This window comes from Camelus ferus, chromosome 5 (genome assembly GCF_009834535.1).
Source record: "Camelus ferus isolate YT-003-E chromosome 5, BCGSAC_Cfer_1.0, whole genome shotgun sequence".
NCBI classification, from domain to species: Eukaryota; Metazoa; Chordata; class Mammalia; order Artiodactyla; family Camelidae; genus Camelus; species Camelus ferus.
Genome location: NC_045700.1, coordinates 80,164,301 through 80,188,923, shown reverse-complemented (window position 1 = coordinate 80,188,923; position 24,623 = coordinate 80,164,301). Strand labels below are relative to the sequence as shown.

The 24,623-nt window shown below is 50.1% G+C and overlaps 1 protein-coding gene across 13 annotated transcripts in view; it reads left to right on the top strand.

The window, feature by feature from the left end:
- TNS1 (tensin 1) overlaps positions 1-24,623 on the top strand; it is a 186,684-nt gene that overhangs the window by 99,486 nt on the left and 62,575 nt on the right. For all 13 annotated transcript variants that reach the window (XR_004320092.1, XM_032480201.1, XM_032480203.1 and 10 more), the window contains 9 exons: positions 467-589; positions 1,013-1,077; positions 2,279-2,362; positions 5,353-5,465; positions 5,900-5,960; positions 6,191-6,266; positions 6,842-6,971; positions 8,992-9,057; positions 10,180-10,296. Coding sequence is in view for 12 of the 13 variants with exons in the window: in XM_032480201.1 (XP_032336092.1) it covers positions 467-589; positions 1,013-1,077; positions 2,279-2,362; positions 5,353-5,465; positions 5,900-5,960; positions 6,191-6,266; positions 6,842-6,971; positions 8,992-9,057; positions 10,180-10,296 (835 nt within the window). In the remaining variant the exon portion in view is untranslated. The remainder of the gene's footprint in view (positions 1-466; positions 590-1,012; positions 1,078-2,278; positions 2,363-5,352; positions 5,466-5,899; positions 5,961-6,190; positions 6,267-6,841; positions 6,972-8,991; positions 9,058-10,179; positions 10,297-24,623) is intronic.

The window sequence follows — 24,623 nt, the reverse complement described above, 5'->3', positions numbered from 1 at the left end:
GTGTGTCCGGGGCTTGGAAAAGAGCTATGAATAGCCCTTCACCCTTCCTTCTTCCTCCCTGAGCCAGGTCTCAGGGTTATCTGTGGGAGGAGAGGTTGGGAACAATGCTAGGGGGTGTTCTGAGGTCAAAGTGATGTACAAGGGACCTAGGGGCCATCGGCTGTAAGCCTTTGCCTTATGCACGTATGAGAAACTGGGGCTGGGGAAGGGGCCGTGACTGGCCTGAGGTCGCACAGCCAGCCAGTGTCAGCCAAAACTCAGGCCCAGGGTCTCTGGTCCCGGGCCAGCATCCTTTGCCTCTGCATCCCTTCCTCCCAGCTGGGTTGACGGTTAAGGCAGGAACTGAGGCCCTGCTGCTGGTGCCACCACTTGGGTACTGGCACGAGGCATGTGTGCTGGCCCCTACCCCACCCCTGTCGTTGACTCTCCGGGTTCTGCCACTTCTCTCTCATGGCTCGGGCCACAGGTACTGGAATTTGGCTGGCCCGACCTGCACACCCCAGCACTGGAGAAGATCTGCAGTGTCTGCAAGGCCATGGACACCTGGCTCAACGCAGACCCCCACAATGTTGTCGTTCTACACAACAAGGTCAGAGCCGGGGCTACAGGATGAGTGTGTGTGTGCACGCACATGCGCACGCATGCACACACACCCACACATGTGTGACTATATCCTTGGATGAGTGCATGTACCTGCCCGTTTCATTGACTGTGTGAACACACAGGTTTGTGTGTGTGTATTCTCCTCCTTGAGGAGAATAAATTCTGTCCCGGGCACCCCCAAGAAGTGGGGGGTAGCAGCTTGAGGGTCCCTCGGGCATGGTGAATGATCAGCTGTGTTTTTTCTCTTTGACGGTCAGCCCTCACCTGCTTCTGCCCTTCTCCTGTTCTCCCTTGGACTACCCCCTTCTCTCCAGCCCCTGCCCCTGCTTTTCTTCAAGGTTCTGGATGGGCTCCGGGGCAGGAGGGCCAGCGTTAAAAGTAAAGGCTTTTGTGTTTCGGGCTTTTCCAGGGAAACCGAGGCAGGATAGGTGTTGTGATCGCGGCTTACATGCACTACAGCAACATTTCTGCCAGGTAAGGAGGCCCTGAATATCGCCAGCAGGAATCCCCTCCCCTCTTCACCCATCTAGAAGTTATGCACGCCTCTGCCTCTGGCCAGCAGAGGCCTCTTCCCACTTAGGTATTTTGCAGCAAGAATAGAACGCAACCAATGGATGAGTCCCATGCTGATTTGGGTTTGCAGAGGGGCAGAGGGGTTGGTCCCTTCATTTAGCCATTTGACGGGGGTGGCGGGACAGCCCCTGTGCAGACTGCGCTAGGTGCTGGGGATAGAGCAGGGGGCAAGGCCAGGCCCCGGCCCTCATGAATGTTCAATAAGTAAACGAATATGTCAGTAAGAGCAGGTGACAAGTGCTGTGCAGAACGGAGACCAGAGCAAGACTGTGGGGAGGGGAGGCCTCTTGAGGAGGTGGAACTTGAGCAGAGACTGGAATCAAGTGAGGGGAGGTGGGAAGGACTGGGTCATATACAGCCTCTGGGCTGGGGGAGAGGGGGAGCCGGGAGGGGTGGTGCTGGGGGCCTGGGACCTTCCAGGCAGAGAAGAGGGGATGCAAGGAACTGGCGTGTTTGGAGCCGAGTAGGTGAGGGGACGAGAAGTAGTAGGTAGTGAAGCTGGGAGTGGGCGGAGCCTGGGGGGCCTTGTAGCCCTTGATCAGGATGTTGGGGTTTATTCTAAGAAGGATGGGACTTCATTGCTGAGTTAAGAATGGAGGAGCTGTGTGATCTGTCCTTTCATTTTAAAATCTCTTTGAGGGTGGGTAGAATGTTCTATGGAGAGTTTGATAATAGGATGGTAGTTTTATGACTTTAAGAAACCCGACCTGGCCTAATCTTTGCTTAATGGTGAACATTTCCTATGCACCTACTGTGTGCCCACATGTGCCAAGCTCTTTACAGATGTTATCTCACTCGATTGCCATAACAACCGTCAAGTAAGGCCCGATTATTACCTGATTTGACAGGAAGGGAAAGTCAGGTTTAAGAAAGTTAAGTAACTTGCCCCAAGGTGCAGGGCTACTAAGTAAGTGGTGGACTTGAGATGGGTTCCCAGGCTGCCTGGCTCCAAGGCCCCCATGCTGAGTACATGCTGGGGCAGTCCTTTCCTGAAAGCATCTCAGGACAGGGTGGCTGGAGGGCTCTGCGGGGCAGGGGTCTGGGGACAAGGGGCTCTTGGACATGGAAGCTGGCTCCTCTGACTACCTGTCTCTCCCCACAGTGCTGACCAGGCCCTGGACCGATTTGCAATGAAGCGGTTCTATGAGGATAAGATTGTCCCCATAGGTCAACCATCCCAGAGAAGGTGGGTGGCCAGGGTTCTCGGCCTGGTGCACACTTGTGTGTATGTGCTCGCTGTATGTGGGAACTAGTCTTGTGTGCTCATGGGGGTGGAACAGCATGCCCAGGTTGAGGGTGTGCCAAGCACACGTGTCCAGGTGCCAGCCTAGAGGGGCGTGAGCTCAGGGTCATGGTTGAGCCCATGTGCAACTGTGTGTGCCCACAGGGGTTCCAGAGGCTGGTGCAAGACAGCAGCGGGGCCATCAGTGGGAGAGGTGCAAGAAGGCAGCTTGTATAAGAAAGGCAATGCCATTCAGGGTTGCTTCCGTGTTTAGGTGGGTCTACAGGAGCCTGACATCACTGCCACCTCCCCTAAGGAGGTCACAGACACTCATGATAAGGGCCACCTTCGGCTAGGAGAGCTTTACAGTTTTACAGAGGGCTCTCAACCACGTGATCCACAACAGCCCAAACAGGAAGCAGGACAGGGATGGATTTCTTCATTCATCTGGCAAATTTTGGGTCCTCTAGTGCGTTCAGAGTGCTAGAGATATCTAGTCGGACAGGACAAAGTCTTTTGCCTTTGGTGAGCTGACATTCTATTGAGAAAGATGGACATTACACAAGTGAATGAACCATCAAGGTCATTTTGGACAGTGAGAAGTGCTTTGATGTGGAAAAACCAAAACAGAACATGATGGGCTGGAGAGTAATGGGGGTGGGTGTGAGGGGCTGATTCCAATGGACTGACCTTTCTGAGCAGTTGATATGTGAGGGGAGGTCTGGGAAGGGAGAAGGAAGCATCTGAGTGAAGGTCTAGGGTCAAGGATCCAGGCAGAGGGAGCAGCAAGTACAAAGGCCACAATGTCCTATGGGCTTTTTCCAGCCCCTCAGAACACTGACTGGACACTCAGGACCCCCAGCTGCAGATCCTGGAGCTTTCCAGCCTCTCTGTGCTGGGAGTCTCCAACCCACACCGCATCACGCCTACCTTGCTTGCCTGGCTAAAAGTGTGCTGGCACTGCTGGGGACTGTTTCTGCCGTTGTAGCAGGAAGTACAAGAAGGAGTAAGTCCTCAGGTAACCAGTGCCTTACAACTGACACAGGACAGCTGGTAGTCAGCCTCTGTGTCAGTGATCAGAAATGAGCTGTCTTTATTTGCAGAAAATTCTGGCTAGGCTGCCAGACACAGCTGCTGTGGATCAGTGAGAGTCTTCCCAGGGAAGAAGTCTCAGGGAGGAGAGAGCTATCATTCAAGACCCTGGCTTTTGCTACATGTGACTGGTGGCTTTGGTCCTGAGTCTCGCCCTTGACCTTGAAGGATGAGAGATTCAAACAGAGGAGCATGATGTTACAATGGCACAATGCGGCTTGGAGAGAGTGGGCAGAGCAGTCACATCTCTGAAGCTGAAAGCCTGGGCAATGGGGATCAGTGTTACCTCTCAGGAATAGAATTGTTCAGGGATTCCACTGTGCAGAGTGTGTGCTTACATAGCATGTGATCAGTGTGTGTGTGTGTTTATATTATCTGTGTCTGCCTTGCAGCTCATATTTGCAACTGCATCATCTGATGGGTGGGTAATTCCATCTGCATCTAAATGTGGAAGTGCAACTGTTGGGAAAGTGGCATTCATTGCTACTTTCCTGCCTTCTTGTCAGTGTCACTTGCAGGGAATGGAGCAGCTGGAGGAAAGGAGGGCAGGGACAGAGGGAGGGAGGGGCTTTGACTGCAGCTCCCCCATTCATTATCACCCCACCCCCGGGCTCATTGTCCCCAGCACACAGACACATCCTGTTGGCATGATCAGAAGATCTGATAGGAGCCTGCCATTCCAGGTTTCCGGTTTGAGCAATGGGGCTGGGGGCTGGGCAGGGGCCTCAATAGGAGCTGGCCCTGCCCATCAGATTATCTTCCTGGGGTAGTCCGAGGTGGCCCCACCCTGGCCCAGGGACAGAGGCCCACAAGCCTGGAGGTGAGCCAAGGAGCCAAGAGTCAGGATGGGACCACTGTCATGGTCATGCGGATTCTGGTCTCACCCGCCTCAAAGAGCCCCCATTGGCTCCCTTGGAGACTCAGGATGCATTCTGATTGGTCCAGATGACTCAGCTTCACATCGTCTGGCCAGTCAGACAAGGAGGAAGTACTGACCAAAAGGACTGGCCTGTCCTTCTAGTAGATGCACTGGAGTCAGACTGCTTGCTTCCCTTCTCCCCTGACCCGCTAGCCTCCCAGCTTTGTGTGTTCTTGCTGTGTGTCTTTGGGAGGCTGATTACCATTTCTGGACTGAGTTTTCCCTCTCTTCTAGAGTAGTGGGGGATGGCTTACTCCTTCCGTTCTTCCAACAAGATCTTTGTTAAGGGAATCAGGGGTTGTTAACCCTAGAGATAGGAATACTTAGTGGAAGCTAAGTATCCCCCAATACCAAATGAATGATATAGAGAAACTTTGTACACTTCAGTGTAATATAAAAATGTGAAGGGTTATAATTATTAAGCTCTTACTGTTTGCTGGACTGTCATGTGGCTAATGGGTCTGTGGGGTAGAACTGGGGCCTGTGGGTACAAATGTAAGCCTGGTTTGGGCTCAGTGTAAGGGTTGTCAGAGCTGTCTGGTGGTTGATCAACTTGCCTTGTGCAGTAGTGAACAGCTACATGCTGCCAGGGATGTGTGGGAGTAAATTTGGTCCAGCAGGGGATTCCTGGGCTGGGAGTGAAGCATGAGTGATGTGGTCATGTTGACCACCAGGGGGCGCTAGAGAACCCCAAGTGGGAGGCTTGCCTTGACTCCATTCTAGGTGTAATGGTACCTGTTCACCCTCCCTACCTGGGGCTCCAGGCAGTAGGGGAGGACTGTGCTGGGGGCAGAGACCCCAGCTGCCAGGAAGCTGGGGTTGGTTGGAGGAGGGGAGCTTGGTGGGGCCACCTAGGGTGATGTTCTTAGGGGGGGAAGAGAACAGGACTGCTCTGCTCCAGCACAGGCTTCCCTGGCTGAAGCTGCCCCTCTCCCTGCTCCAGGTATGTGCATTATTTCAGTGGCCTGCTCTCTGGCTCCATCAAAATGAACAACAAGCCCTTGTTTCTGCACCATGTGATCATGCACGGCATCCCCAACTTCGAGTCTAAAGGAGGTAACTGTCCGTGCCCGCTGGCTTCCACTCCCCTCCTGTCTTCCATCTCCCTCTCTTAGGAGGCAGCCCTGGGGGGTAAGAATGCAGGCTAGCTGCAGCCTTAGGCTTAGAGTCTCAACTCTACCACTTCCTATTTCTTTGAGCCCCAGTTGATTCATTTGCAAAATGGGTTTAATCCTGGTGGTGTCTGCAGGGCAGATGACACTGGACATGGCAGTGTTTTTGTAAACTCAAAATGCCTTTTAAAAGTCAGGAAAAAAAAAAAGAAAAGTTAGTATTTCTTCCTCTTTCTTTTTCCATTTGTCCTTCCTCTTTTCCTACTTCCCCTTCTTACCTTTCCTCCTCTGGTTGTTCCTTCCTTCCCTCATCCCTCCTCTCCCCTTCCTCTTCCTGCTGTGTCTGTTGTCTTGGCTAACACCACCCCTCCCTTACAGGGTGTCGGCCATTTCTCCGGATCTACCAGGCCATGCAACCTGTTTACACGTCTGGCATCTAGTAGGTATTCGCAGGAACGAGTGGCCAGGGATGCCGGAGGCCGAGCCTGAGGATCAGCGGCACGGGTTGGGGGGCTGCCTAGAACCTTTTCTAGGAGGACTTTTAGGAGAGGGCTCAGAGATGGGGTCAGTGAGTTTCCCCAGTAAGCCCCGGCAGAGGGGCAGCTGGGAGAAAGTGCACTGCCCCACCCTCTCAGCAGCCCTCTCCCCTCTGCCTGCCTCTCTCCATAGCAACGTCCAAGGAGACAGCCAGACCAGCATCTGCATCACCATCGAGCCCGGGCTGCTCTTGAAGGGAGACATTTTGGTGAGTCGCCTCTCTGCTCAATCCCGTGACTGCCATTTTTTTTTTTTCCTGCTTCCCTCCTGCCTCTCTGGACAAGAGTGTCATTCTTGGTAAGCCGCCAGCCTTGGGGTTGCAGGTTCCCAGGGGCCCTGCTGGGTCTTCCAGGCTTTGATGACCCTTGTCCATCCGCTGCCTTGGAGTTGGACGTGCCCTCCGCTGGGCTCTCCTCTTGTTCTAGATCATCTTCAGGGAAATATCTCTCAGTGTGAACTGTTACCTCAGGGCTTCCTGCTGGTGACAGGACTCCCTCAATCCAGGTCCCTCCTCCCTCCTGCAATTTAAATCCACGCCTATATTTTCTATTCCTACCTGCATGCAGGAACTTCTTGGGATGATAGCCTTGTCCCCGCAGGGCAAGACTGGCCTCCAACTCTCTGCTGTTCTAGAAGTTTCCCCAGAGAGCTCTGAGCGCCTGTCTGGTATTGGTGACCTCTTCCTCACTGGGTTTGGGGTGAGCCTTGAGGGCCCAGTCATGGAGCTAGTAAGGAGGCTCCCTAATTTCCTGCCTGATGGGCTCTGCTCTCTTTCCCACGCAGCTGAAGTGCTACCACAAGAGGTTCCGGAGCCCAGCCCGAGACGTCGTCTTCCGTGTGCAGTTCCACACCTGCGCCATCCACGACCTGGGGGTGGTCTTTGGAAAGGAGGACCTTGATGATGCCTTCAAAGGTGGGCTCGTCGAGTAGAGAGGCAGACCTAGCAAGGAATAATTAGAACCACAAGGTGGAAGAACAATGACGGAGCGGCTGTGGCAGCAGTGAAGGGGGAACCATGTTCCCAGGGAAGGGGAGGTGTCAGGGAGGTGTCTGTCTGTGCTTCTTTCTGCTGTCCATTTGAGGTTTCATCTACATCGTATTCAGGCAGGCCTGGAACATATCCACATCCATCCATCCACCAGCATCACTCGTGTGTCTGTATGTTCCAGGCATGTGTCAGACCCTAGTGATACAAAGAGAAAGAAGTCAGGCCCTACCCTCAGGGAGCTCACAGTCTGGTAGGCGAAAGACACACAAACATGATACTATGAAGTGATGCTCACAGTGATGGCGACAGACACAGGCATGATGGGTGCTCCACGGAGCAGACACCGTTGCTACTGTAACTTCTCTTCCTACAAGCAGTGGATGGTGATCTGTGTCCAGATTTGGCCCAGGCAGAGATCAGCTCATGCGGCTGGGGCTCAGAGGGGGGAGGGGCTTGATCTCCCACTATAGTCTGGCTTGTGCAGGAGAAGGCTATTTCTGTGATGAGCTTTCCCTGTACTGGAGCCAGGAGGGCAAAAGCAGATGATGTTGTTATAATTGCAGAAGAGAATGTAAATGTTATCAGTCTTAACAAGGAAAATAAAGGGCTAGCTGACAAAATAAATGGGTTGTAGAGAGGTGGGGGGAGGGAGTGGCACAAATTTCCTCTTCCTACATGGAGTCAGGACATGATTGAAAATGGACAGATCAAGAAATAGAGGCTTAACCATAGTACTGAAAGTTTCAGAGGTAATCAGAAGGATGAATTAATAATAATAAAAAAAATAAAGCCAGATTTAAGAAGAGAGGTGGTGCAGCCATTATGGAAAACTATGGAGATTCCTTAAAAAACTAAAAACAGTCTTAACATATGATCTAGAAATCCCCCTCCTGGGCATATATCCAGAGGAAACTCTTAATTTGAAAAGATACATGCACCCCAGTGTTCGTAGCAGCACTATTTACAATAGCCCACACCTAAAGGTGGGCAACCTAAAGGTCCATTGATAGATGATTGGATAAGGAAGTTGTGATATATTTATATAATGGAATACTACTCAGCCATAAAAAAGAATACAATAATGCCATTTGCAGCAACATGGGTAGACCTGGAGATCGCAAAGTACTTACTTCACCTAAGCCAAGTAAGCCAGAAAGAGAAAGAAAAATACCATATGCTATCACTTGTATGTGGAATCTTAAAAATAGACACAAATGAATTTATTTATAGAACTGAGACAGACTCATAGACACAGAAAAACTTATGGTTATCGGGGGAAAAGGGGAAGGGGAGGGATAAATTGGGAGTTTGGGATTTGCAGATACTAACTACCATATATAAAATAGATAAACAATGAAGTCCTCCAATGTAGCACAGGAAACTATATTCAATACCTTGTAATAGCCTACAATGGAAATGAATATGAAAAAGAATATATGTATATGTACGTATAACTGAATCACTATGCTGTACACCAGAAACTAACACAACACTATAAATCAACTATACTTCAATTAAAAAAAAAGTGATGGAAAAGAGAAAAAAAAAAAAAAGAAGGGAGGTGGGAGTACTGTAAGTGATCCAAATTATTCATCTTCATAGTGGTGAATCAGTGAAGATTATTTAAAACTGATATACCTAGAAATAGTGGCATAGAAACTATGACTATTATTTAGAGTCTTAGAGGTAACTTTTAGTAGAACAAGAGCTAGAAATAGTTAGAAATGGTTAACTCAGGCAAGGAGGCCAGGGCCTAGGGTGGCAGCCTTAATTTCATTTTGTGTGTGTGTGTGTGTGTGTGTGTGTGTGTGTATATGTATATGTAAAACTTATATTATCAACTATGTATGCACATATTGCTTTAATTTTTTCTAGAAGAAAACTTTTTGTGAAGTCCTTTTTGGGAATTGATTGCCCATTTTTGTTTTTCCTCTTCCTTTTTCAGATGATCGATTTCCAGAATATGGCAAAGTTGAATTTGTGTTTTCTTATGGACCAGAGAAAATTCAAGGTAAAAGCCAAGTTAGAATCCATTGATTCACTCCATTCCCTCGATCCTGCCCTGCCTTACTTCACCCCACTTCCACCACTTTCCCACTGATCTATTCTACGATTATCAAGTTACCTGTGATTGAGAGGCAGGCCAGTAGTAAAGGATCTGGATATCATAGTGGACCCCCAGCTAAACATGAATCAGTGACTTAATCCCTGGATAATAAAAATAAAAAAGTAGACAGAGAGGCGCTGGGTTGGATAAACTATTCTGGTCTCATTAGGTCATTATCCTATTATATTCAGAGACTGAAGGCCTTGGTGGATGGAGGGACTGGCCAAGGGGACACTCAAAGGTGCTGGATGGATGATAAGTATTTATGAAAACTGAGGTGATTCAACCTGAAGATGAGAAGGCCAATTTAATTATAGCCTTTAAGCCAGTACACTGGTTATATGTGGAGACCAGTTGTTTTCCATCTTATTTGAGAACAGAATGGGAAGAGGTGAAGTTGGGTTACAGACAGAGGGACTCTAGGTGAATTAAAAAAAGGACTGCTGGGTCAGGAAGGTAACTCATCCCAGAAGGCCTGACTTGCACCTTATGCTATCTTCATGCTGGATGTGTAGGAGAGATTCTACCTGGAGTGGAGAGCATGTTAATGGGGAGAGGGGCAGGGATGGCTGAGATGACCTGGGTCCTCTCAATGTCAAGGCTGTGATTCGCCTGCTGTCCCTGACCCCATGCAGCCCATCGCAAGCCTCTCCCACCTTCCCTCCTGACTTCAGGGGCAGACTCTCCGGACTCTTGGCACTGCCCCAAGGGCCCCTGGGATACAGAAAAGAAAGAGGGTCCCCAGCCAGAGTCCTCGGCTTTCTTCTAGAGGGTCTTCATTCCTCAGCGCCCCTGTCCTGACTTACCCTTATGACCTGGTGTGAGCCTCTTCAAGAATGCAGGAAACCAGACTCCTGGGTTCTCCATCCAACTTAAGCCACTAGTCCCGCCCCACCGTGGTCAAGAAACTGAGAAGTCCCGTAGGGAGCATCCTTGGGGAGCTGGTTGGCTTGCTCTGTTTTTCCAGCTGCTGATCTGTTTTTTCTTTCCCTTCACTGTCCTCTCTGCCTTTCCCACTGTTTTTAGGCATGGAACACCTGGAGAACGGGCCGAGCGTGTCTGTGGACTATAATACCTCCGATCCCCTCATCCGCTGGGATTCCTATGACAACTTCAATGGGCATCGAGATGACAGCATGGAGGGTAGGTGGGACCAGCGGCTTCCAGCCCCTCCCCAAACTGCACAGCCCCTGCTCACATTGCCTCAACTCTCTTGGTTTGCTACGACACCATACTAGGTTCAGAGGGAGAGTGGTGCAGAGGAGAAGTCCAAGGAGAGAGCTCACAGTTCAGTGGGGGAAGAGAAAACAAAACATGAATGTGTTAAGTAATGAAGGCAGAGCTAAAGAATGCAGCAAAGCAGCCATACAAGGGTGTATCCTTGGTGCCAGATAAGTCCTGTTGGCAGCAAGTGCTCTGAGATTGGCAGGGGAGGGATTCTTGAGAGATGGAATGATCTCGGAGGGCTCCTTGGAGGAGGTGGCCCTGCGTGGAGCTTGAGATAACTCTCTGTTCTGCAAATATAGCATTTGTTAAATCTCTTTTAACCTTGTTGTTGGATTTCTTCAGGCTCGCTGCCTGAGTTCTCTGGGGTCAGAGCACTAGGAATGTAGACACAGCATTTAGGGCCCTCCAGCTTTCATCAACAGCCAACGAAAATGTTTGCGAGCTGGAACCAAACCGGGAGGCTCCAAAATTTGAAAAGAAAGCAGCAGAATTGAAATTAATACATGTTTAATTTAGCTACAAAACCTAACATTATGTCAGATGTTCATCTGCAACTCTGTTCAACTCTTGAGAATTAGATATGAATTATATTGATTGATGTGGTTCATTTGAATATGTGTGATGGGACGCAGGGCCGGGCCTCTGAAAGTGAGCATGTCTGGAGCACAGGAACCCTTGAGACACCCTGGCTGGGGTTTGGCCACAGGCTTGTTACCCTGATTTGGTCCCGGGACCACAGAATATGGGAGCTGGGAGGACCTCAGGACCATTGGCCCACCCCCCATCCATCTTCAGCTGGGATAGCTGAGATCCCCGTCCCCCAGGAGGAAGCATCTCTTGATTTAACCCCACGACCAGGATGTATCATTTTAAGGGCACTGGTGTCCCAGCCTCTGTGCTTCTCTTCCCAGCTGGAGCTGGTCCTTGGGTGGTCTGCGCCGTCCCGGGGACCCTGGGCCATGTGGCAGAGCTGGGCTAGGTAGATGCGGCACCCTCACCCTGCCTCCTGCCTCCTGCCTCCATCGCCAAGGTTGTGGATTTTTTTACTCCACCCTGAAAATCTTGTAGGCCTTTTCTTGCATAAAGATTCTCCCTCTGACCTTGGAGATACCAGAATGACTGATGGATTTCAGACTGGGATGAGGGTGGTGGTTGGGCTAGAATTGAGGATTTGTTGGGAGTATGTTCATGTGCAACGTTGCCATGTTGAAAGTTTGTCCTCGTACCTACCTGATTCCCACCCTTCTCCGCTCCCCAGGGGCCCAGCCCATCCACCAGGGTCCTCCCTACTGCGCTGAGGCTGTCCCCTCAAATTGCTCCTCCCCTCGCCCCAACCACATCCCCTTGTGCCCAGTAACTGAGGAGGAGGAGGATGAAGTGAATTAGTCCGGAGGTACCGGTGGCTGCCAGCCTAATTGTTCATTGTTCTGGGGATGTTTGCATTTTTAACAAGAACACTTGGCAATTTGAAGGAATTTTTCAATGTCTCTTCATCTCTCCCTAGTGTGGATTCAATGTGATGATAAATGTAAAAACATTTAGTAAGCCATAAAGTGCCAGGCAAACAAAAGGTAAAATACTTAAGGGGAAAGGAGTGGCTGTGGGAAGAATGGGGCTTGGGATATTGTCAGCTGTGGGGACAGGGAGAGGGCAGACCAGAGAAGCAGGGAAGGGGAGGAAGGAGAGGGCGAGGGAGGCCCTGGACTCCTCTCCTGACCCCTTGCCAGCCCTCCTCTCCTCTGATCTGCTCCTCCAGGCAGGGGGATGGAACCAGTGGGACCTTTTGGCCAGTTAAAGGTCAGCTTGTCCTGTAGGGACAGAGGGGCTCCTGTCTGGAGGCTGAGATGCTGGCCCCGTGCCCGAGGGTGGGAAGGGAGGGCAGGGGAGCAGCTCACTGCCATGCTGTCCTCCTCCCAGGCCTGGCTGGCCTGGGCCCGGAGCTGAGCAGCTGGGGTGGTCACTGGGACAGACCCTGCCTGTCCCACTGTGTGCTCCCCACTGTCTCTGGGCTGCACCTCCGACAGGGACAGGAGAGCGAGGCGGGTGGCCCTGGGGCGGGAGCAGTGATCGTTATCCTCGTCCTGCTTCTCCTGGCTGAAGCACTTCTGGAAGGCTCTAGATTCTGGGGCCCAGAGGTAAATGCATTTTGTTCTGGCTAATTTTCTGGTCAAGAGAGCAGAGCAGGAGGCCTGTGTCTGTCTCCCTGGTTGTGGGCTGGTCACTGTGTCTCAGTTTCCCCATGTGCTAGCTAGGATATGGATGCCTAATGCCCAAGACTCTGGGAGCGCAGGAGGTGGCTCACACTGGAGCCTGGGAGGGGCTTGGCTGTCGGCCGGAGCTGTCCTAGGGCTGGGGGATGGCTTTGCGGGGGGCGATGTGGTGTCTGAGGCAGCTCTGCCTGCTCTCCGTGGAGGCCCTGGACCAGGAGAGGCAGGCTGGCCCCAAGGCGCTGAGTGCAGGGGGCGAGCACGTGTGCTTTAGAGCCCAGCTACCTGGGCCACACCTCCTGTCTGCCCTCTGCAGCTGTGTGCCCTGGGTCTTCACCTTCCTGTGGTCTTTGTTTCCTCACGACAAACGTGGAATGGTGACAGTCTTCACCTCCTCGGATTACTGTAGCGATTTTCACAAAAGGCAGTTGGTACAGTGGTTAAGACTGTGACCTCTAGAGCCAAACTGTCCGGGTTCAAATCCTCTGACAAGACACCATTCTCTTGGGGCCTCAGTTTACCCTGCTGTGACACAGGGATTCCGTTGATAGGTCAATTTGAGCACCTTTTGGGGGAGCAGGAGCTGCAGGGGGGCTGCCTGTTGTGTTTCCTTGTGAGTCTCTACCATGTCGATAGTGACTGTGACTGGCATCTCAGGGGTCTGCCGACAGGACCAAGGGAGGAGCTCCCTTGGCCTTGGTGTCCAGCTCTGGCTTTGCCATGCGCCAGTCACGATGCCAGGCACTTGATAGCTGCCATCTCATCTGATGCTCATGGCCACCTTGTGAGGTTGGCACTGTTATTAGCCCTGGGTGGGGGATCATCTAGGGCACAGGGGGCTTAAGTGACCTGGCCAAGTTTGTCTCACTGGTCAAGAGCGGGTCTTGGTGTGAAACCCCAGTGCTAACTGCTATAGCATCCTTGACTGGCCGACATCGCCAGGGGATGTCCTGTGACAATATCTGGGCCCCTTTGAGCCTGGGTGAGTGTCTGTCAGCTCTGTCCCCCACTTCTCACCACTGGACAGTCCAGATCACCCTGGCCCTGCTTCTGAGGATGAGGAGGGGTTACATGCAGTGATGCACTGAGTATAGTACCTGTGGCAGGTACTTAGCAGGGCCTGAGTGCCAGGAGCAGCTGAGGTACATCCACTGATGTCCTCTGTCTCCCTTCCTCCCCCACAGGAGGGACTGCTCACTCTGGTGAGGGGCTGACCTCTCAAAATATGAAGGTGGTGTGTCCAAGGTGAGGTGAGGCCATTTCTGGAAGTGGCCCATCTCTCCTATTTCAGGCCCGCCAGAGGAGGGCCCAGGAGGGGCCAGGCCAGTACCTCTGGAGCCCACTGGGTGACTCAGAGTGGCTGGGGGTGGCACTGAGCCGGGCTCTTGGTGACAGAGGTCATCTCTGGCCTGGGCCCCACCTTGGCCATCCCTGCAGCGAGAGGTGGTCAGCACTGGGCTCAGAGTGCCTACTCCTCTGGGAAGCCCTCCAGATGACGCTGACTTAACCCTCCTCATCCTGTCGGGAACTGCTCTGGACTTAACCCCTTCCTCACTTCCCACATCCCCACAACACAGCTCCTGTGCAGGTTTCCAATTGAGGGCGTACAGCACAGTGATACCCAATGTGCCCTTCCGCTCCCTCAGGACATCCCCCAATAGTCTCAGTAGCAAGATGATGGAGGAAAAGCCGGGTGGGGACTTCTGGTCTCTGCAGGCCTGCCTCCCCAAACCACAGAGCACATCTCATGCCTTCTGGCCACAGAGAGGAAACTGAGGCTCGAAGGGGGACGGGACCTGCCCAAGGAGGAGGAAGTCCTCACGTGTGGGACCTTCCTTCCATGATCTTGGTTCACTCTGTCCCAACCCCATGGGGTGATGACCACTCAGGTCCCCAGCATGTGGGGAGGTCAGCGATCTCGCCTGGGACCATGAGATAAGGGGTGGGGTTGGCTTGTGAATCCAAATGTTGACTCCAAATCCCTTCCCGCCCCCAGGCTCAGTTTCTTCTCCCCACACCCTGAACTCAGGATGGTTGTCCAGCTCCTCACCTTAGAGGACAGGGTGCCCACAGGGTAGGCGTGGGTCCAGGAAATAGAGCCAGAAATTAAGGGGAAAGGGAGAGTGTGCCTCTCTGTGGGGGACCAAGGCTGCAGTGACCATGGTGCGTGGACACTTGGCTCCCCTACACTTAAGCCAGAGGAGGGGGAGGTGATGAAAGGGGAAGAATCCAATGGAAGCTCAAATGAAGAACTTTCTGATCGGAGAAGCTTCCATGTCTTGGAGCAGGTGGCCGGGGAGCAGAGGAGTGCTGGCAATTTTGGGGACTCCTTACTTGGGGAGCAGCATGCTCTGGTGAAGCTGGGGGCCGGGTGTCTTAGTCAGCCCGGGAGGCTGCAACAAAGTACCACAGACTGTTTGCCTTAAACAACAGACATTTATTTTCTGACAGTTCTGGAGGCCAGAAGCCTGAGATCCAGCTGTCGAAGGCTTGGTTTCTCCTGAGGCCTCTCTTCTTGGCTTGTAGATGGCCGCCTTCTCTCTTCTCTTAAGGACACACATCCAACTGGATTAGGGCCCATCCTTACAACCTCGTTTTGACTTCATCACCTCTTTAAAAGCCCTACCTCCAAGTAGTCACACTCTGAGGCACTAGAGGTTAGGACTTCAACATATGAATTTTCAGGGGACACAATTCAGCACATAATGCCTGGGAAGGAGTCTTCTGGGTCACCAGTAGTCGGATGCCCTGAGTGCAGAGTAAGAGAAGGTGCTGGGTGGGTGGAGGGGAAAGCAGTCTGGTCCCCACCAGCCTCCTGCTCTCTGTCTTTCTCTGGTTTGGTCCGGAGCCTGCCAGCTCAGCACTCTGGCTGACACCACATTTCACAGCCTCCAGAAACCCCATTAGCTCTTTGGCCTGAGTCCTGAAGCCCCGTGCCCAGATCCTGGCTCCTGGTGGGTGGGAGTGGGGCTGTGTTTTTGTCTATGTTGCACAGAGTCATCTCCAAATTCCTCCAGAGTGTTCCAGGGCAAGCCTTCCCAGAAGCAAGTGCCAGGCTGAGGGAGTTTGGGCTGCCCTCCACCTCCTAGAAGCCTGCAGGTTGACCAGGCCTGAGTTGCCTCACTACCCACTCACTCACTGCCACCCTTCCCTGACCTCCTTGGACATTGAGTTGATTAGAGTTTCTCTTGACTTAAAAAGAGAGGACCCAGGAGTAGGGGCTGGTGCTGGGTGAAACAGCAGATTGCTCCAAGCCAAAAGGCAAATGAAGGGAGAAATGACAAGTCTGTTGGCCTAGCTGAAGATGGGGAAGGGGCTGGGAACCACCCCACCCCTGCATGATGCCCAGCACCCCTTCTGTTTCCGTGGGCAGCCCTGCCAGAGCCAGGGGCTGGAGCCACAGGGGCTTGGTTTTGTACCCGAGCTTCTCAGCCCTCGGTTCTGTGAGGAGAGGAATCCCCTCTTTCTGGGGAGAGCGGCCAGCTCTGTAGGACACCACCTCCTCGCCACATTCCTATGTCTGAGCTGGGGAAGAGCCTCCCAGGAGCCCCTGGTCTGGTGACTCTCATGAGCTGGACTTGACAAATGATTCCCTGATTTTTATTGAGAGAGACACACAAACAGGCAGAGAGTGAGAAAGAAAGAGAAACAAGTGAGGGATCTGGAGAGACAGACTGACCCGGACAGACATTGGCCTGGGAGACAGGAGATTTGGGTTTGGATGTCCCTGGTAACTCCTTTTTTTTTTTTTTTTTTCAGATCTTATTTATTTCCTATAAAAATGGGCTCCAGTTGTGATTATTTCCATTTCTCTGAGCTCATTGTTTCTTTTTTTAAAAGTGTATTTCTCCATTCTATTGCAATAACAATCTTAAGTCTTGGTGACTTATAACAATAAGGATTTTTATAACAGTTTTTTAAAGAGCAGTTTTAGTTCACAGCAAAATCAAGAGGAAAGTACAGAGATTTTCCTTATAACCTCTGCCCCGACACATACAAAGCCTCCTCTGTTATCAACATCACTGGCCAGAGTGGTGCAGTTTTTACCCTGGATGAACATACACATCATTATCACTCAAAGGCCATAGTTTATCTTAGGGTTCACTCTTGATGTTCTGTGGATTTGAAATGTATAATGACATGTATTCATCATTATAATTCCATACAGAGTATTTTCACTGCCCTAAAAATCCTCATGCTCCACCGTTTCATGGCCTGCCACGACCCCTCTCCCTTGGCAAGCACTGATCTTTTTTTACTGTCTCCACAGTTTTGCTTTTTCCAGAATGTCATACAGTTGGTATCATACAGTATGTAGATTGGCTTTCTTCACTTAGTAATATGAATTTAAGTTTTCTCCATCTCTTTTCGTGGCTTGATAGCTCATTTCTTTTTAGCACTAAATAGCCATTGCCAGGATGTACCACAGTATATTTATTCATTCACCTACTGAAAGACATCTTGAATACTCCCAAGTTTTGGCAATTATGAATAAAGAGAGCTCACTATTTCTTTTAGTAACTTATGAGGTTCTAAGATGGACCTGCTGAGCTGTCTTGAACTGGAGTGAGAAGTAGCAGCACTCAGTGGCTGTGTCAGTCAGGAGAGGCTTGGTTCTGCTGCACAACAAACAGCCCCCAATTATCAGTGGCTTAACCAACAAAAGCATATTGTTTGCCCATGCTGCATGTCCAGTGTGGATTGGCAGGGGTCTCTGTTCATCTTACTTTCTCCAGGCTGATGGTGGCTTCATATCAGAGATGCATCCACCACCACTGCTGAAATATGTAGTGGACAGTCTGACTTGCACATACTTCTGTCTGGACATGACACACTTCTGCTCACATTCCATTGGCCAAAACATGTCACACACCCATGCCTAACTTCAAAGGGGACAGGGAATTTGTGCGTGGAAGAAAGCAGAAATATTGTTGAACTGACTGAGGTCTCCTTTAGAGATTAAGATTGTGGGATCTAGGATTGGAAGAACTGGTACTAAGCTCTGTTGTTTTTAACTGTGTGCCTTGATCAAGTCACTTTGCCTCTCTGACACCCAGATGCCTTATCTGTAAAATGGGTACAAGAACAGTACTTTCCTTCTAGGATTATCATTAAGACTCAATGTGATAACATATGAAATGTGAAAAGAACAGCACCTGGTGTGTACTATGCTGGCAATAATTTGTGTCTATTGTTATTATTGTCAAAGTGCTGGAGGAAAGAAGAAAGAGATGTTATTTTGAAGGCATGCAAACCCTATCTTTTATGAAAAAACCCACATCCCCTGGCCCCTCTACTCTCTGGGAACCATCTGTAGCTGGCTCTGTTCTGGGAGCCCCACGCTTGGAAGTCAGGAGACTTGCTGTGTAACCTTGGAAGAGTCACTTCCCCTCTCTGGTTCTGTTTTCCTCATCAGTGAATTGAGGAAGATGGATTCCCAAGGGGACTTCAGCTCTACAACCCTGATGCTGGTAATGATGGTGACAAAGACAATGACTAGATGATAGCTAGCCTTGTGTACCCACCCTTTGCCAGACAGCATTACCTACCTGTTCTTTTGGTTACTCCTGCCCACGTGCCATAGGTGGTTACTGTTCTGAAATCATTAGGCTGAACCAGCAGAACTTGTAGGATGTGGTTTTAAAGCTTCCCCTGCCCCTGAATGACATTGGAGCGAGCCCTGTGCATTTTCTCATCACACTGAGGTAACACAAGAGCCTCGGGGCAGTAATAAATACACCCAGAGCCAGTGAACTTGGTGCTGCGCCCCGTTAGTTCTTCCCCCCATCTGCTCCTACCTGGAGCTAGCTGTGTGTGTGTGTGGCGGGGGGTGGTGGTTTCAGTAGGTTTTCTCTCTGTTTTCCTGACTTATGTGAAGGGAGGAAGGAAGGAAAGGAACAGAACGTTCTTCTGCCCGCACCACTGTGAGGCTGCACAGACGCCCTGGGTGGAGACACAGGCATGGACGGTCGGACTTCTGAGCTCTTTGCCAGTGGAAGATTCCAGAGGCGTCAAATGCTGGCTGTCTCTCTCCTACAGCCCTTTCATGGGTGTTTTGGGGACACCCCCAACCCGCTCTCAAACTCCCCAAAGTGTCTCCTCACTGTCTCCTTCGGGTGGGTGGCTGCAGCTCTGTCAGAGGCTCACGACCCTTCCACGGCCCAGCATCCCTGGCTCCCTCCAGCCTCCTGCTGCTGAGACAGTTTAGCCCTCCAGGTGGCAGCCCCAGGCTGGCTCTCTCTCTGCTTGCTCCGTGGGAGCCCTTAGGCTTTTTTTTGGGCTGAGCACCGCCTGGGACTGAGGTCTGCTGCTTACCATGCGGACTTGCAGGCCTGAGCTAGCCACAGCTCTCCTGTTTTCCATGCTCCTGCGGACTCATATTGAACTGAGGTGCAGGAAAAGCCCCCGGCAGGTGGCACTTGCATTAAAACATTCTTCTCTTAGATTCCTCTTAGAATCTCCCACTTCCTGTTCCTTTCACTCCCTTGACCTGGAAGTGTGTGTGTAGGGTGTAGTTTAGAGCCACAAAACAGTTTTCAGCCACCCTGTCTTTAAAAAAATTTTAACAGCTAATATTATATATTCCCAATATAATAAAATATAATGAAATATTATATTGATATAATCTAATACCATAACTTCACCTACTTAAAGAATACAATTCAGTGGGTTTTAGTATTATTTAGGGTTTACAACATCCCCATAATCTAATCTTAGAATATTATCACCCCCTCAAAGAAACCTCCCACCCATTAGCAGTCACTCCCCACATCCTTCCCCACCCTCAGCCCTAATCTACTTTCTATCTCTCTAGATTTGTCTGTTCTGCATATTTCATGAAAATGGGATTATACGGAACGTGGCCTTTTGTGGCCTTCTTTCACTCAGCATAATGTTTTCAGGGTCCATCCATGTTGTAGCGTGTTGGTACTTGGTTTGTTTTGATTGCTGAACAGTATTTCATTACATGGTTTTACCACATTTTGTTTTTATATCTACTGCAGTGGATGAATATTTGCATCGTTTCCACTCTTTGGCTAGTATGAAGAATGCTGCGATGGGCATTCACGTATGTTTTTGTATGGACTTATGTTTTCATTTCTCTTGGATTGATACCTATGAGTGGAATTGCTGGGTCCTGTAGTAACTGTGTTTAATCGTTCAAGGAGCTGCCAGGCTGTTTTCCAAAGTGGCTGCAACCATCTTACATTCTTACCAGCCAATGTATGAGGATTACAATTTCTCTACATCCTCACCAACACTTGTAATTTTCTATTTTGGAGGTTCTAGCCATCCTGGTGGGTATAAAGTGGTATTTTCTTGTGGTTTTGACTTTTATTTCCCTAGTAATTAATGATGCTGAACATCGTATCTTCTTTAGAGAAATGTCTGTTCACATCCTTTGCACATTTTGAAAGTTGGCTGTTTTTCTTTTGGTCTTTTTATTAAGTTATGAGTTCTTCCTATATTCTGGGAGTAGGTCCTTTATCAGATACATGATTTGCAAATATTTTCTCCCTTTCTGTGGGTTGGCTTTTCACTTTCTCGTTGTCAGCCATCTCTCTGTGCAAGCCCTGCTTGGTGATCGCCTGCCTTACTTTTGGAATGTGGCGCTCATGTCCTGGGGTGTCTGTCACAACTAAGGCCTGAATACTTCTGTGTGAACACCAGGTTATGAGCACTCTCATTTTATAGGTGAGGAAACTGAGGCCATCACAGAGAGGTTAGGGACCTCATTCGAGGTAATACCCTCAGTAAATGGGGAAGGCAGGGTTCTGACAGGGGCGAGTAGGGGTCTGGAGCCAGTCAGAGATACTTCTTCTTATCATTCTGTGATCTTGATCTAAAAGATTATTCATCCATAGCCTGAAATGCTTTAGGCTGCTTCATTTGAGCTCGTTCCTACTCTGGAACTGGTGCTGGACTGGCCTGGAAAACAGAGAAGACTGCAGCAAGAGGGGCTTGAGTTAGACACCTGGTAGAACTTCCTGACTGTGAGAGGGTGGACTAACGGGCAGGGAGGTTGTCCTCTTGGCCTTCTTGGGCAGAAGTGTTGAGAAACAAGGGAGACAGTTCTCAGTGTGGGGTGATCTACATAGAGATAGCGACAGAGGTAGGAACAGAATGACTTCTGGAGGAGGATCTTGGTACCTTCTACTCCCCGAAGAGGGAGTCCTCTCTGGACCTGCTGGCACAAGTCAGAGTGCTGAGAATTTAAATGTGGGGTCGGCCTGACCTTCAGGGTAAAGAAGATGACACCGCTGACCCAGCATCTGCCGGCCACCTGCTCAGCGCTGCTCCTGGCCGAGTGGGGTGGGGCTTGTCCTGATGCCCTTGGACCCTTAGCTGGCCCTGCTCTGTGGGGCAGCTGGCAGGCTTGGAGAGTAGTGTCTGCCCATGGAACATTCAGTAAATCAATACCCTCCCGACTGAATGTGCCTTTGGTCCTCCGTAATCTCTGCTATCGGGTAGAGGTTGGAAGGCTGGAGCCACACTCAGAGCGGACGCAGAGCTCTTGGCCAGTGGCCTGAGTGGCACGTCTGCCCTCTTGCTGAGCTCAAATATCCAGCTTCAGGCCAGGGAAGAGGAGAACGCGCAGTCTTTCCCCCTGAACCGCCTTCTCTGCCTCCTGCCAGACCTGTAGACAAGTGCAAGTTAGCTGGACCCGGCAAGACCCCAAGATATGAACTCTAACCGTGTCCAAGAAAAGAAATGCAACCTCCCATTGATCAAATTTTTTTTTTTTTTGGTACCCAACTAAAGCTGCCTTTTACCCCTCATTTCCTTACTTTCTCCCTTTCATCTTCCTTCCCTCCCTTCCTTTCCCCCGCCCTCCTTTCCCAATAGTTACAGATCATCTACTAGATGGTGGGCCCTCCCCGAGCTGTAAAAAGTGGTGCCTTGGAGTCGCCTGCAGACAAGAGCAAGGTGTGTGTGTGGCAGGATCAGACAGGTACACCATCTGCGGTGACCCATGGCCAAATGGAGAAGGATGTTGGCCAAGAGCCATGCTTCTCAGGAGAGATGAAACTTCTGGGGATAGTGGTGATCAGAGGTGGATGGCTTCGCAGAGGGGCTGCCTTTATCCTGGGCCTGGGACAGTAGATGGCATTGAAAACAGAATTGTTTTTCACTAAAAGTGGCATAACAACATTGCTCAAAGTCTAGAAAGTTGAGGGAAAGAAAGCAATCAAATTGGCCTGGCCTTCCTCTCACCGCTGCCCCCATCCCATGGTGGGGTGGGTGGGATGTTAGTGGAATTTGGGGGTTGGTGAAAGAGGGAATGTTGGAGAAGGTGGAGGTGAGAGTGAGGGGAGCACTGAGGAACTGGATTCACGGGGTCCAAGAGGAGAACAACCAGGAGATTAAGCGAAAAAGACAGCACACAAAATCCTGCTGCAGGTAAGCCCCTGCAGCCCAGATCTGTTGCCCAGTGGATGTGGCTGAGTGATGGGCGCTAAATGAGAGCAGAGCTGGTGAAAGCTGTTTTTCTGGATTGTTCTGGAGTATTCCTTGATGGACCTGTTCAGGCCCTGGGTGTTCCTCCGTGCCTTTGGAGGCTGTGCCTGGCCCTCTTTCTCCTGGTCCAGGCCAGTTTGCCTGGGGCTGGCTCGTGAGTGCTCACTGAGGCTACTTTGCTTTTTGGCAAAGTTTAACTTCTCCACTATGGTGTTGGCTTTCAGGCCCATCTCTCCATCAGCCTTGGAGAGGCCGTACCTCTCTGGAGCTGGTCTGCGTCTTGCCCACTCCTCCTGCCTACTAGCTGGTGTGCTTCTCTTCAGGCAACAGAGCCCGTTCCTCTTGGTCCGCTCCCCGAGGCCCTGCTTTCTGCCCAATAGAAAGTTCTGAGGCCATTTATGGGAGAGGTTTCAGTGGATCTGGGATCTGGAGGATGATCTGTCCTTCCCTCTTTCCTGGTTCCCCTCCGTCTACTTCCCCAGCTGCTCGTGGATGACTCATCTCCTGTACGTCTCTTTCTTTCTTCTCTATGCTCCGTTTCCTGCCAAGAGACCTTCTAAAATCCTGGCGAAGTTGCTGAGCTCACACACCTTCAGTAATAGGCAGCTTCCTCTGAAGTTAAGAAGGACAGTGTCTTAGAGAAGCTCGGGAAGGGATGAAACCCAGGGCACCCTAGGGAGGCAATAGAGGTGCCATAGTGGTTGAGAGCATGGGCTCTGGACTCAGGCTGCCTGGGCTCAAGACCCAGCGTTGCCTCTTAGCTTCCGTTGACCTTGGGCAAACCATTTAGTCTTCCTGACCCTCAGTGTTCTCCCCTGTAAAATGGGAACAAGGATATACCTTTTCTATAGGGCTGAACTCTTAGCTTTTGTTTATCTGTGAAGCTTTTGATTTCTCCATCAAATCTGAATGAGAGCCTTACCAGATAGAGTATTCTTGGTTGTAAGTTTTTCCCTTTCATCGCTAAATATATCATGCCACTCTCTTCTAGTCTGTAGAGTTTCTGCTGAAAAATCAGCTGATAACCTTATGGGAGTTCCCGTGTATGTTATTTGTTGCTTTTCTCTTGCTATTTTTGAATATTTTCTCCTTATCCTTTATTTTTGTCAATTTGATTACTGTGTGCCTTGGTGTGTTCCTCTTTGGGTTGATCCTGTGTGGAACTCTCTGTGCTTCCTGGACTTGGGTGACTGTTTCCTTCCCCAAGTTGGGGAAGTTTTTGGTTATTAGATAGGGCTGAGAATTAAATGAGGTAATGGATGGGTGCTCAGCTCTGTGTCGGTTACATAGAAAGACATCAGTTAACATTAGCTGTTACTGATACTGCCACCTGCCCTTGAGTGGTATTTTACACAGTGCTTCCCTGAGTGAGAGTCAGTTTACCTTTCAACCATCCCAGTTGTTGAACTGGACTTTGAACCCCAGCCTCTGGCTGCAAGTCCTGTGTTCTTCCTACAGAAACTTTTCCCCTGGCATCATCCAAGTGCCAGGCTCCATTCCTATTGTGAGCTGCTCCCTCTGCTCAGGGGTTGGAGGATTTGCAGAAGTCCCACAGATAGTTGGGGGCAGAGCAGGCCTCTCACTCCCAGGTCTTTCCAGAGTCCTAACCTCCACAGATCCTGCCTCCCTGGCATCGATCATCAGTGCTGGCCAGGCTGTGGGCCCAGGTGACCCCTGGAGCACCCATAAAGCTGCTTCTTTCTCTTCCACTTGAGAAAACGTATTGGGATGCAGGAGAATGAGAGTGCATGATTACTGGTGTAACCTTGAATCCGCTGTGCTGAAGAAGAAGAAAAAAAGAGAAAAACAAATCATTTGTGTTCTTTGGTACATGGCCTGTCCTCAGTAACATCCATTTGTTCATTTGCCTTTTATTAAACAAATATTTATCGAGTGCCTGTTATGTGCTGCTATTCTAGATGCTGAGGATATAATAGTGAATAAAACAAAGATCCTTGCTCTTGTCGTGATTGTATCCTAGTGGGAGAAGACAGACAATATAAAAAAAATTTTTTTTGAAGACATTGTAAGTGCATTTGACTCTTGAACGACACAGATCTGAACAGCGCAGGTCCACTTATACAGGGATTTTTTTCAATAAATATAAGTCTGTATTTTCATTTTATGGCTCTTTAACTGTGGGGAAAAGTTTGTGTTCAATTAGAGATCACAATGTGTGGACTGAAAAGAACAAGGGTTTGAATCCTGATTTTATCCAGACTGTTTCAGCTTCCTGCCCTCGGGTGAATAATTTATTAATTCTTTTGTTTTTGAGGCAGAGAAAACAGTATGTGGATTTTTGACTATGTAGGGTGTTGGTGCCCCTAACCCGCCCGCATTATTCAAGGGGCAGCTGTAAACCGGAGAGCATGTTAAAAGGTGATAAATACTCTAGGAGTAAAATAGAGCAGAGTGAGGGTTATTGGAAGTTGTTGTGGGACATCGAATGGTGAGTTGAAAGTTTTTAAAAAGCTGATCAGCCTAGGCCTCACTGAGAAAGGGACACATGAACAAAGAATTGAAGAAGGTGAGGGAGTCAGCCAAGCAAAAACTGAGGAAGAGCAGGGGGAACAGCAA